The sequence below is a fragment of the Anoplopoma fimbria genome, chromosome 8, assembly GCF_027596085.1.
Source record: "Anoplopoma fimbria isolate UVic2021 breed Golden Eagle Sablefish chromosome 8, Afim_UVic_2022, whole genome shotgun sequence".
Classification (NCBI taxonomy): Eukaryota; Metazoa; Chordata; class Actinopteri; order Perciformes; family Anoplopomatidae; genus Anoplopoma; species Anoplopoma fimbria.
The window spans coordinates 13,975,088-13,988,758 of record NC_072456.1 but is presented as its reverse complement, the minus strand read 5'-3'; the positions used below and the strand labels follow the sequence as shown (position 1 = coordinate 13,988,758).

Below are 13,671 nucleotides of genomic sequence, written 5' to 3'. Positions count from 1 at the left end.
TGTGATACTTGGTTGTTTACCTTCTCATTTCGAACCTTCATTGGGCACTTGTTGCCATAAAGTCAAATAGATATCATTATATTACCAGTATTGAGTGAGTTAATACATTTTGTCAGGCAAACACACACAAAGTGAATCGAGTATATAATGTCCAGGTATATCTTTAAGGTTGGAATGAATTATGTATATGGAGAAACCTAATAGAGTACTGGCTTTTGTCAGTGAAGTTATAGTGTGCTTTAAAGTTTAAACAAGGTCAGTGTGTGGTAAAGTACAGGAAGACAAGATCACCACAATGTTTGAATTAGTACAGTACTACAGCCAAATGAACTCTTCAAGTCAAATGGCAGTACTAATGAAAAAGCTTGCTATCCATATGTTAGTTTTTGAATAACTCAACAAACTTCTTTCTTTATTAACCAGAAAACTAACAGGCATTCAAAGAAATAATTGTAATTGATAGCAGGATTAAGTCCCTGCACGCCATCAATACAATAAAAGCATTGAATTCATTCAGATTATGTTTCGAGACAGCTCTGTTCCCAGATTTATCTGAGCAGGACTGAGAGCTTGCAGTAGCAGCCAGTAGCTTATTTCTGTATGAAAGGCTTTAAACAGGTGTCGAGTGACCGGATGAATGTGTCCATTTACTGCTGCTGTTGTGAAGCAGCACTGAGCGGCCGTTTTGCCTCTCTCTGCTGTGGGCAGATTAAATTACATGACAACCCTAGACAAACAATTGGATGAATGAAAGCAAGTTCTTCAGTGGGAGTTTTTTTTCAGCAACAAATCCCACACTACTGGCCTACTAGACACCTGCTGACTCAAACAATCCTCAACCACTGAAACTGTAAAGAACATGTTATAAAGCAGCTTTTTTAACCTCGAAATTGATGTCAAGATTTCTCAGGGTTACATCTTTTCAGGAGACAGAAATAACTTAAATGATAAAGTTAAACGTCACAAGGAAGTGTGAATTGCCTGTTTGACCTTCCAAGTCCAAAAGAACCATACAAGCTTACACTTAAGTTAAGATAGTGAGCTAGCCTGCTGGATAAAGGTCGGAAATTATGGAAAATGCAGTTGAGTCATTTATCTCAACCAGAATATTTCTGTCTCCAGAGCTGAATGTGATTTGATTTTATTAAAAGCCATGGAACGTTATTAAAAATGATTGTTTGGTACCTGCCTGATAAAACAGACTAAAGTCAGCCAACCACAAGCAAACATTATATTTTAGGCTACAGGCAGAGATGTTAAATATGGAATGAGCAGAATAAGTAAGAATTTGATAATAAGATGCCATTCATGAACTGCAAAACAGAAAGTGAACCACAATTCCACAGAGTATGAACTAACCAGCAAACAGTTTTGTTTTTTAAATTGTATAATCACAGTGTAAATGGTTCATTTATATTGGACTTTTATTTGCAATACAATGTGTTGGTTTTTTTTGTAGCACTGGGCAGCACCTAATGTTTGTGTTTCTGCCATAGATCTCCCAGTAGAAGAATACCTGAGAGCCAATGAGACGTTCTCCAGCTTCCTCCTAACCAATGGCAGCCTGTCGTCTGTGACTGTGGACCAGCTGATGAAGGCTCGTCTCAATTTTCAGGTGAGGTATCTGCTGAATATCCTTGGACAACAAACTATTCATGAAAAGGAGAATAACCCTCTTTAGCCCTCAGCATTTGGATTTTGTTAAATTGGTTAATCTGATTTGGAGGGCTGGACTGAATTGTTAGAAGCTTCATTCATAACATTGACATTTACATTTTTCTTTTAGCATCTCTATTCATTCTTTTAAAACCTAGTATTTTTGCACAGTTGCAGATAAAGATTACCTACACTAATATTATCAGTATTTAAGTGTTTGAAGAAATAGTTCCGTGCCTGCGTAGGACACTTAGCCTATCAAATACAACATTTAACTGCGGTCCAAAAACTCAATAGAAGTTTCAAATAAAAAAATGTAATAAAAAAGTAATCGGTATAGACCTGCTGTTCTGACAAACGATTTTTCCCAAAAATCCCAAATCAATTCAAATTTTATATCAGAAACAAAAATAGGTGGATTTTATAATGAAATGGACACATTTAAGACTTTTACAGTCCATGTTCATAGATAAAATAGGAATTATTGAACCGATTGGCTGTGTTAAATAAACATAAATAAATAATTGAATAACTTTAAACTTGAGACCTTAGATGTGAAAGGTAAATAGGCTTTACTGAATAAGTATCACAGAAATGGTTTTATTAGCACTGATGATAGTTACAGGTAAAGAAGTTGTTTGTAATATCTGTTAAATGATAAATGTGGGGTATACATTTTTTCTATCCAGGTTGCTGTGGCTGGAGCTCAGATGCAGCTGAAGGACTTGGTGTGTAATGCGAGCATGTTGGGACAGTTTCTGAAGGTGGACGGAGGAGAAGCCACCATGAATGATCTTCAGACTCAGCTGTGTGACCTGCCGGCTGACGTCCTGCAGGAGGCTGAACGTCTTTTTCTCTCTCAGCTCGACTTTACCAAGTTTTTCACGGTAGGAATCAGCTACCTTTTGCAAAAATACTTTCTTTACCAGTGCAAAAATCAATGAATCCAAATGTAGTCTCCTGGCTGTTTGCTGTGTTTGAATTGCTTGTATATCTGATGATTTCAGTAAGTATCATCAGTAAACCCATCTGTCTGTTCTTCCTGTCAGAGAGACCGTCTGATGGCTAATGCTGGAGACCTCCGGGTCATCAGTGAGGCCGTCACCTCAGTTTCCCAAGAGCTGGCTGTCCTCATCGATGATGTAAGAACAAACAATTGTCCATTAGTGTCTGTATTTTGTCTGAAAGTTTCTTGTTTGTAAAGAAATTTTGGGAAGTGCTTCACATTTGATTTATTATGAGTTATTATTAGTCACCGTAAACAAATCAATTATTTTGTATTTATATTATGACTTTTTTATTATGGGGTGACAATTTTTATTAAGATTTTTGTGTTATTTATTTTTCATTTAGCTTGGTTGTTTTCATACAATGTTTTTCTAATTTTCTGACTGAATTAAATCTACCAAATTTTCTCCCAGCAATAAAAAAATGTCATCTTTTCATCTTTATTTTCTCCTTTCATTTGTATCCTCTTCTTTATTTCCTTGCTTCTCCCATTCACCCGTTGTTACTTTTCTGTCTTCCTTCAGTTCTCCTCTCTGTCCAGCTTTGCAGACATGAGCACAGCTCTTCATCTTCTATCTCCAGAAAATCGCTCAGCGTTGCCCAGGGAGAGTTTTCGTGCTTTTTCGAGGATCATGTGCGGTCACCCTGAGGTTGGCGGTGAGCGAATCCCATCACTGAACTGGTATGAGGACAATGACATCAAGTCGTTCTTAGGAGAAAATGGCACTGGAGACACAAACCTGGAACGTGACAACAACACCAGTAAGAGGCTTTAATATGATTGGAAACCTGTTCTAATATTTCAAAGTTGAGTGAATGGCTTACTCTGCAAACGTTTAATTACTTGTTTGCTTTTTACTCTAGCAAGTGCTTCTCTTTTCAGTTGATTTGCATGTTGCAATTTATCATTAATAAATAGAGAACCAGGTTTCTAATGGTACGATTCATCTGTGATCTTTCAGATCCATAGCGTCACCAAAAATGAACACCACAAAAGTGTTCTGATCTTAACCAGTTGTTTTGGTCCAACATCTATCTTATTTGTGCTTTCCTCCATGCAGCTCCTTTCTGTCGAAGTTTGGTCCAAGGTCTTGAGTCCAACCCTCTGTCTCGCATTGTGTGGAGAGGACTAAAACCTCTATTTATTGGAAAACTGCTTTACACACCAGACACTCCTGCAGTACAACAAGTCATGAAAGAGGTACAGAGAGTCAAACCTCAGAGACCCCATCCAAAGATTGCCACCTTACTAACTTTTTGGGGACAAGTTATCGTCAACATTAATGACAAACTTTTTAAGAATGATTGTAAAAATATATCAGATGGTTGTTTGTCTGCCTAACTGGTTAATATCACCAACAAGTCCTTTTGCTGTTTGCTGAAAATGTTTATATTTTTACCATTGACAAAATCTACTTAAGTGGAAGATATGTCTCTGTTCTTTCACTTTATGTAACTTAAACATGCCTAATTGGCATTAAAAGCAATTCTTGCTAAAAGCAATGAATAGCACGAGGTATAGGCAGGCGCATTAGGCTACTAAGTGTATTACTTACAACATTTAAAATGCCCTTGTTCTGAGATGTCCATCTAAGCTAACTACTATATGTGTCTGTTTAAGGTCAACAAGACTTTCGAGGACATGCGGATCCTTCAGGAGCTGAATGCAGCCTGGATGGAGGTGGGACCCCAAATCAAGAATTACATGGAGAGCAGTGTGGAGATTCAGCTGCTGCAGGTCTGATTTACTAACTGCTATCTCTCTTCAGCAAGGATGAGTGTTCTGAGATGCTAAAAATATATTTTTCATATAATGTGTGTGTTTTGGCATAAATGGGATTACACGGTCAGATTGGAGGGACTTGCATTCCTTTGGGGACAAAATGCAAGTAAATCATTACATTTTAGGGCGAAGACTTGGTTTAAGGTTAGGGAAAGGTCAGATTAAGTAAAAGTTAGTGTAATGATTAGGATTAGGCTGTTAGTGTTCTCCAGGTAATGAATGCGAGTCAATGTAATGTCCCCAAAGTCTTGAATAGAAAACTGTGTGTGTGTCACAGGATTTGCTGAGGCGGCCAGAGGTTGCCGTACTGGTCAACCTGCGCCTAGAGAACACATCCTGGACGGCCTCACGAATCGCACGTTTTCTGTCCACACCCTCGCCAGATGCCCCAAGGAAGCCCGGAGCGCCGCCTACCTGGCTGGACATCTACAACAACCTCAACCACACCATCACCACGCTGGCACAAGTCACTGAGGTTCTCATCCTTTGGCGTTCTCGTTTTCTCTTCATGCTGCTCTCCAAACTTTCCATTACAGAATTCTAGCCTCAATCTGAGAATATTGTCAGAAGAGATAAAAGAAAAGAACAAATCATGTTCGACAGAATATCAAGCAGAATATAAATCTTTATAATACATTAATTGAACTACAATTACCATTCTAATAAATTATAGTATGCTGACTATAGCGCTAATGCGGCCAAATATGGTCTGACCATTTACCTGTTTCATAGTGACTGGGATGTCACATCTCTACTGGTTTTGTTCCTTTTTATTGTTTATTGTTTTCAGACAGGGATAACATTTTTGGATGGGAAAATAGTAAAGTAGTAAATAGTGAATAAAGTTAAACTTCATCTTCTCTTCCATTTTGTTTATCATCCTTATCTTTTGTCGTTCCTATTATCCTCTGCAGTGTTTCTCTCTGAACAAGCTGGAGGGGTTGGAGACGGAGGGTCAGATGATTGACAGGGCTTTGGAGCTACTGGAGGACAGGGAGTTTTGGGCGGGTGTGGTTTTCCTGCTGCCCAACTCCTCGTCCTCTGACCTGCCGCCCCACGTCACCTACAAAATCCGAATGGACATTGATGATGTGACCCGGACCAACAAAATCAAGGACAGGTACTGAGGAAGAACCAAAACATAATTTGTTTATAGTTTTGTTCTTTTACATTACTTATATAGAACTTTTTCATTGGAGTGCAAGTAAACTGTTTTGGTTTCATGTGACAAAAACATATTTTTGGTGTTTTTTCTTCAGATTTTGGGATCCTGGTCCAGCAGCCGACCCATTTAATGATATGCGCTACATTTGGGGTGGCTTTGTGTACGTTCAGGACCTGGTGGAGAGAGCAGTGAGCCGCATGCTGACCGGAGTTCAACAAACAACCGGCATCTACATCCAGCAGATGCCCTACCCCTGCTATGTGGATGATGTGTGAGTCGCATGCTGTTGTTAACTAATGTTTTAAGAAACTTTGCACACAGTTCCACATGTTAACGCTGGGACCAGACCAGCACAGCCATAATATAAGCAGCTTGTCTGGAGCAGCAGACGTTCAGTGCCTTTCTTACCTTAACGGTAGCTGTTAAAGGGAGAGAGTCACTCTTTGAAAGCCTCCATTCCTCAATTTTCTCCTATTGTGGAACAGGAATCAAGTATTTTAACATCTAAAAATTGTCCCAGATTTTGAATAACTTTTAACTACCTTCTGCTTTTAACTACAGCTACATTATTACTTTGCTTTAGCATTTGAATTTCTATTTTGTTTACCATTATAACAGTTTCATCCGAGTGCTGAACCGCTCTCTGCCACTCTTCATGACACTGGCCTGGATCTACTCGGTGGCCATGATCATCAAAGGCGTGGTGTATGAGAAGGAGGCGAGGCTGAAGGAAACCATGAGGATTATGGGTCTGGGAACGGGAACGCTGTGGCTCAGCTGGTTCATCAGCAGCATCGTTCCTTTCCTGGTCTCTGCAGGGCTCCTGATTGCTCTGCTCAAGGCAAGATGACCACTCACTCCACACAATATATAAATATATATTTTTATATATATAAATAGCTTGCTGCACATGATCAGGAAAGAAAATGTAAAGCTGTAAATAAAAATGATGAATAGTCTGTGGTCAGATTTCTAGATGTAATGAGAGGACTGAAAGTAAAGTGTAAAGTAATCATGTGTTCAGTCGTTTTATCGCATATTTGACGTTTACTGTAAAGCTTTCCTTTATCTGAAACATTTTTTTCCATTGTCACTGTTTCACCTTCTTACTTCTTGTTATTCTTCCGTACATTCGTCTAGTCCATTCTCGTGAACACAATATCTTAGGAACACCTTGAGAGGATTTCTTCAAATTTTGCACAAACGTCCACTTGCTTTCAAAGTTGAATTGATTAGAGCTTGGTGGTCAAAGGTCACTGTGACATCACTAAACATGTTTTGGGCTTTAACTCTAATTCATATGCTAATAATAACAATTTCTCTCATATGTGTAAAAGGATAAAAGGATGAAGTGATGACATTTTGGATAGATATGAATGTATACTGCAACATGACGGGTTGTTGGAGGCATACAACTGCAAGGCTGTAATTCTAGTTTGTTTTATTTCCAGTGGGGGGACATCCTGCCATACAGCGACCCAACTGTTGTGTTTTTCTTCCTGACGGCGTTTGCCACTGCCACCATCATGCAGTGTTTTCTCATCAGTACATTCTTCTCTAAAGCCAACCTGGCTGCTGCATGTGGAGGGCTGATCTACTTCGGGCTTTACCTGCCATATGTACTGTGTGTAGCTTGGAGAGACCGCCTCAACACCACCTACAGAGTCCTAGCTGTGAGTAAAATATTGATTTGTCCAATCGGAAAGTTTCTCCCCACAGTTTAAAGAAATTAGTTCTAGTTGTACAAAAATGTATGATTACTTATAGTTGTTTTTTAAGCATAATAGCAAGACTTAATGTACTGATTGAATTGGAAAATTAACCATTACATTCAATGTATCTAATTCATTAAATGTAACTCTGCTTCAATACCAATAAGTATCGCAGCATTTAGTCAAGTGTCCTTGTGCCAAGATTGAAAATACTTTGATCTTCTTTTCTCAGAGTTTCCTTTCTCCTGTTGCCTTTGGCTTCGGCTGTGAGTATTTCTCTCAATATGAAGAGCAAGGCGTGGGCATCCAGTGGTACAACCTCAACTCCAGTCCTATGGAAGGAGACTCATACAGCTTTAGTACCTCTATATGGATGCTTTATGTGGACGCCTTCATCTACGCTACTGTGGCCTGGTACATCGAAGCAGTGTTTCCTGGTACGATGATTGGAACTATATCTGTGCAAAGACAGTTAGGGAGAATAGCGTGTCATTTGTTATGTGTTGAGTTACAATAAATAGGTTAGGGTTAATAGCTTATGTGAATGTAGGCTGACCACATTATCCTGCCTCTGACAAACAAGCAAACTAAAAACTTTTATAATTGTGTTAGACTTGTTTTTTAGTTTTAGTCAGGACAAGAGATCCTAGTTTGAAGACTTCATTTAATTTAGCGAAAAAGCTACTTAAGATGTAAAAGCAACTGTTTTAATGTGGTCAGTTGTTTTTTATCTTGTTAAAAATGTAAAATTAAATATTAGTAATAGTATTCTTTTTTCTTAAATATTAGATTTTTTTTTTTATTTCTGCCATGGCTTTTTTGATAATTCCCCTGAATATTTTGTTTTCGATGTTGTATTGGCCAATATATCTGTAGGTTAGCATAAACATGTACTTAGTATTTAAGTGACACTGGTTTAACTAGTTCTTTCATCAAAATGCAGTTATAAAATTATAATCTTGACTAAATTTGTGAATATGTGTGTGTGTGTTTTACAACAGGTGAATATGGGATCCCCAGGCCCTGGTACTTCATCTTCCAGCTCAACTACTGGGGTGGAATTCCCCTGGAGGCAGGCATGCCGATCCCTCCCGCACCTACAGAACAGGATGAAGGTACAAAGCTCTCGAAGCTGCTGCACATCAGCAGCTGATTCTGTTTTTTGTGTCACAGCATCTAAAGGTAAAATCATGGCTACACTGGGCTTTCTGGAAAAGTATTTTTACAGGCCATCAGTTTGTAAATAGAAGTCATATTACTGATAAGTACCTTGTTTATTGGACAGATATTAATACCAGTTTAAAGTCTATGCTGGTTGTTTCTTTTTATGTTTAAGCCAATAAACTAAAAGTCAAGTGAACGAGCTGAGACAATAAGCCCATTAACGACAAGGGTTAAGAGTACAAGCGTCTGAAGCTGAGAGCGATCATCAGTCTAGACTTCACATTGTTTCTGTTGTCTGTGTAGCTGTGTCTGGCCTGTAAAATCCATAATCCCTTTCATTTTGGACTTGTGTCCTGTAGTGTAGTTGGTGTTATGTCCTAGGCTTGTAAAAACCTATGGTGACCTTTTGGCTGATGACTTCTGCTCACATACTACACTTTTATTTTTAATTATAAATCTCTATTAGAGTAGAACTAACATTAGGTAATAAGCCATTGTAACTCCCTCACTTTTATATATATTTAACGGTACATTCTCTGTTCTAAATACATACAATTCTTTCCTGTCATCAGATCACATTGAACCAGAACCCACTGACCTGATCCTGGGTGTGAGCATCAGAAACCTGGTGAAAATATACAAGAAGGGAGCCAAACTGGCCGTGAATCACCTCAACCTGAAGTTCTACGAGGGGCAGATCACCTCTTTCCTCGGCCACAATGGAGCCGGCAAAACCACCACCATGTAAGGAGCAGGCCCGATGAGTGAAAGACGATCAAAATAGGCACTTATGTGTTCTATCATTTGCTGTCTGATGGCTGTTTAGAGTTTAATTTTAACAAGGATTTGATGCAGAATGGATCACTTTGGTTGAGTAAAATGTCAGGGGATGTGATGTCTTGATGTTTGCATTTTGTCTCTTAATTTATTGTAATGTTTTGGGTTTATAAAGGTTAATAAATAGTGAGTGGATTTAGAAACTATGCCAGCTTCAGCAAACATATGGTCACATGAAAAGTCTGTAAAAGATAACAGATTTGTATCTAATTTAAAGTGGAAGTTGTGCTTCAACAAAGTATTTAATCTAATGTGTCTGATGTTTGTCAGATCTGTCCTGACTGGCCTGTTTCCACCAACCTCGGGCACCGTGTACATTAAGGGGCTGGACATCCGTCATGACATGGACATCATCCGGAGGACACTGGGAGTTTGTCCACAACACAACGTCCTGTTTGACATGTAAGACTTGTCTTTCCAACGTCTGCTACGTTCTGTCGCTTAAAACTAGTAACAAGCTGTCATCGCTCTTTGTTTTTTTGACTTAATATGGTTAAGTTTGATAGATTACAGAAATTCCACCTTTAGAATTCATACAACAAATTTCTTATGAGAGTTTTCAATATTCATTTTATTAGAAGTGATAACCAATTTTATGAAATCAGTCGTATTACTCTGAAATAAAAGATTGTTCTGAAAACGTTAGATTATCTGGTATGCCTGGAGCACTGTTCACATTTCCTCTCTGTGTCTATCTCTCTCTCTCAGACTAACAGTGGAGGAGCATGTGTGGTTTTATGGGTCGCTGAAGGGTTTGTCTGATGCAGAGGTGAAAGCTGAGCTGGACACTCTGCTGGAAGATGTCGGCCTGGTGCATAAACGACATGAACAGACCAAAAACCTCTCTGGTAAACTTGCTAGTTTGATTTTATATGTTTTGTAGAGCGGGAAGTCAACTTTGTCTTTTTTTTCAAAATTAAAACCCCTCCCTCTGTTTCTCTGTCAGGTGGCATGCAGAGGAAGCTGTCTGTGGCAATAGCGTTTGTTGGAGGCTCTAAGGTGGTTGTTCTGGACGAACCCACAGCCGGGGTTGATCCATACTCGCGCAGAGGGATCTGGGATCTACTGCTCAAATATCGCAAAGGTGAAGGATAGGATCTGTGCATCTCATTGTTTTTCTGATTTTTGGGGGTGCGAGGAAACCACATTTTAAAGGGCCACAAGCCAAGAAGGCCAGAAAGCAATGTCAGCCTGAACTGTCAAACCAGCAATGTGGTCTGGAGTGACAAGCTTATAGCTTGAGTTGTCTTAACTTGAATTGAACGTCTATATAATCACCAAAGAGTGGGTTTAAGTAGAGAATACTTTGCCTAGACTTTCTGTTGCAACCTTGCTGTAAAACCTGGGTGTACTTTTCTTTTAGGAGATGGCTATGATCTAGAAACTGGCAGGAAATAACCCCCCTAAACTGGAAAAAAATTACAAGCAATATCCAAGACCAACATGAAAGACCTGTAAAAGATACAGATGACAAGTGAAAGAAATAGTCAATATGTTTCTGTTGTGTCTTTCTCCATCAGACCGGACCATCATCCTGTCCACCCACTACATGGACGAGGCAGAGTTGCTAGGTGACCGGATCGCCATCATCTCCCAGGGGAAGCTGTGTTGCTGTGGCTCACCGCTCTTCCTGAAATCCTGCCTTGGATCTGGCTACTACCTCACTGTGGTGAAAAGAGAGGGACTGGACACCAGCACTCCCAGCAGCACCAGTATCTGCACAAGCACCAGCATCAGCAACAACAAGCTGCCTACTCTCAAGGTCTGTTTTTTTTTTTTCTTTCAACTTAAATTATTCTGAAAAAGTTAACATTTGCATGCTTTACATTTACGCTGTTACATGCGTTCTCCAAATTTCCATTCATAAAATCAGAAGGTATTATGGAAAAATAATTTCAGTAACTTATATGGGGTGATTACAACAAGGCAAGACTTGCAGAAATACCAAAGTAAGGTAAACTCATATTTGTGTTTCAGGACAGTGAGTCGTCCATGAGTGAAGACACCGGCCTGGGAAGTGAGGAGAGTGGCTCATGTGAGTGTTTCACTGCTGTATGGCCTCTACACTTAACTGAGGTGGTACAAAGTTTGTTAAATGCAGTGCTAAAGTCTTACTAATTTTTTGTCTTATCATTGTCTACACTGCAGACTGGGCGGCGTTGCTCTCCCTGGCACAGCAACACATCCCGGGTGCGAGGCTGGTGGAGGAGTCGGGGCGCGAGGCGGTGGTCAACTTGCCGCAGACGGCAGCCAAGGACAGCAGCCTGGGCGTCTTCCTGACTGAACTGGATCAGAGGCTGACGGAGCTGGGCATCAGCAGCTACGGTCTGTCAGACAGCACACTGGAAGAGGTGAGACATTTACATTGTTTTTGATGGATACATAAATAAGCTATTTGATCATTCAGCTTTCTAATTTTTTTATTTTTATTAACCCACCAACATACAGTAAACGACTTAGTGAGTGCCAATGATTGTATTGGCACCTTAGTTTTGAGATTTTCTATGTATACAGTAAGTCAAAGGGTTTGAGTAGAATAACAAGAAAACTGGATTAACACAAATCTAGACTAAATGGTAATTTAATTAAATTGTCCCTAAGAGTAAAAGTAGAATGAGTGAATAAGATATACATCAAGCAACACCTTAGCATCAGACAGCAACTGTAGTAATAGTAACTAGCTTGTTTAGCAGTAAACCGTTCACAGAAAAACAACATTAGCATACTGATAATACCCAAACAATGGCATTTGATGAGTAGATTAAAGATCACAAATCTGACAAATCTAGATGTAACAATGACTGCAATAGAACTCTGTCAGCAGCGGTTGCTACTGGCAACAGAATGTTCAACTGAAACGTACTGCTGGTGGCAGTTGGCAGTTCTTGAGTCCAACTTAAGCATCAAATAACACAACAATCCGCCTGTGTTGCTGTGACACACTTTCCTACTAACCTTATCCGGTTTTATGTGTGTAAGTGTGCGTGTGTGCATGAGGGAGCTTAACCATGCCTTATCAGAAGGGCTGGATATTTGTGGAGCAGCCACGGTCTTAATGGGTTTAACTTTAGCATCAGATTAGCACTGATAGCGGGGTCTGATAAGTTTACTCTAGAGTTATTAGGCGCTCACCCTCTGCTACGCTGACCTCTGTCAAGCTGCTTGATGCTTTTTTTACTGCCACCTGCTGTCTGCAGCTTCAACTTTACAGGCCTGAAGATAACTTTCAAATCAGTTCTTTATTGAAAAAATTTAAATATTTTGTTTTCATACCTGGCAAGAAAACCAGTAGAAGCTTAAACAACCTAAAATGTATTTCTCAATGAGAATATAAAACTGCATCAGGTGAGAGTTGTCATTCAAAATCCAGCCATCTTGGGCTGCAGAATGTGTCCATTGAGACCTTTTAGATTTACCATGTTGTCACAACTAAAATAAACTTATAATCAAACATAATTACCCACTGAAAGAGCATCTTGTTGTGTTTGTAAGCAGGAGTTTCATTTTTTTATCATGTTCATTCTGTTCATTTCCAGATCTTTTTGCGAGTGGCAGACGAAACTGGCGTGGATGCTGAACCAGAGCTGCAGGCCGGATCTCCCAGCAGGCAGCAGCCGTCAGCTGGGCAGAGGGCTGAGGGACAACATGTTGAGGAACCAGAGACAGGTATGCACAAACTCTTGCAGACACATGGATTTGTGAGCATGCCACACAGTGTTTCCATGTACAGTCTGGTACACCTTCATCCAGTCTGCTGTTTCATCTCCAACTGTAATTGTTTGTTGCCGTAATGCTGCCAGGAAGGAAAAGGCTTCGGAAACAAGGTACCTTCAGATCATCCTGTACTGATATATATAGATATATTCTATCTATATTTCTATATAGATATTTTTATTTTCCCCCCAGATTAAATACATTGCGTTTTTCCTCACTCTCTACCTTTAACTGATGAAAGCTGACATGCACACCAACATTTTTGCACGGAATTTGCTTGTTTCCAATAACTTTAAATTTCAATTCCACATATTTCGTTGTCATGTTTCTACTCTAGTTTCTGTGGCTCTGATCTCACAAGAGTCTCCATCGTATCAAAGGTCGACAGCACTGACAGAAGTCTGTGTGTTTATCAGCCCAATATATTGGTGTGTTCTCACTCTGTGCTTTTCCTGCTTGCAGAACCTCAGGAGACGGACCTGCTGAGTGGAGATGGCCGAGGTGGGATACCTCTCACCGGCTGGTGGCTGACCTGGCAGCAGCTGAGGGCTCTCTTCATCAAACGCTGGCTTTATGCTCGAAGGAGCCGCAGAGGCTTCTTCGCTCAGGTGATGACAAATATACACAGCCGC

At 39.8% G+C, this 13,671-nt stretch overlaps 1 protein-coding gene across 1 annotated transcript in view; it reads left to right on the top strand.

The window, feature by feature from the left end:
- The window catches only part of abca7 (ATP-binding cassette, sub-family A (ABC1), member 7), a 31,295-nt gene that overhangs the window by 4,106 nt on the left and 13,518 nt on the right, over positions 1-13,671 (top strand). Inside the window, exons 6-28 of the mRNA XM_054603206.1 lie at positions 1,497-1,615; positions 2,346-2,543; positions 2,706-2,798; positions 3,189-3,426; positions 3,726-3,865; positions 4,286-4,402; positions 4,725-4,922; positions 5,362-5,567; positions 5,707-5,883; positions 6,231-6,453; positions 7,064-7,285; positions 7,557-7,761; positions 8,326-8,439; positions 9,061-9,232; positions 9,596-9,727; positions 10,034-10,173; positions 10,272-10,409; positions 10,846-11,087; positions 11,303-11,360; positions 11,474-11,676; positions 12,862-12,991; positions 13,126-13,149; positions 13,502-13,647. Coding sequence (XP_054459181.1) covers positions 1,497-1,615; positions 2,346-2,543; positions 2,706-2,798; positions 3,189-3,426; positions 3,726-3,865; positions 4,286-4,402; positions 4,725-4,922; positions 5,362-5,567; positions 5,707-5,883; positions 6,231-6,453; positions 7,064-7,285; positions 7,557-7,761; positions 8,326-8,439; positions 9,061-9,232; positions 9,596-9,727; positions 10,034-10,173; positions 10,272-10,409; positions 10,846-11,087; positions 11,303-11,360; positions 11,474-11,676; positions 12,862-12,991; positions 13,126-13,149; positions 13,502-13,647 — 3,635 coding nt within the window. The remainder of the gene's footprint in view (positions 1-1,496; positions 1,616-2,345; positions 2,544-2,705; positions 2,799-3,188; positions 3,427-3,725; positions 3,866-4,285; positions 4,403-4,724; positions 4,923-5,361; positions 5,568-5,706; positions 5,884-6,230; positions 6,454-7,063; positions 7,286-7,556; positions 7,762-8,325; positions 8,440-9,060; positions 9,233-9,595; positions 9,728-10,033; positions 10,174-10,271; positions 10,410-10,845; positions 11,088-11,302; positions 11,361-11,473; positions 11,677-12,861; positions 12,992-13,125; positions 13,150-13,501; positions 13,648-13,671) is intronic.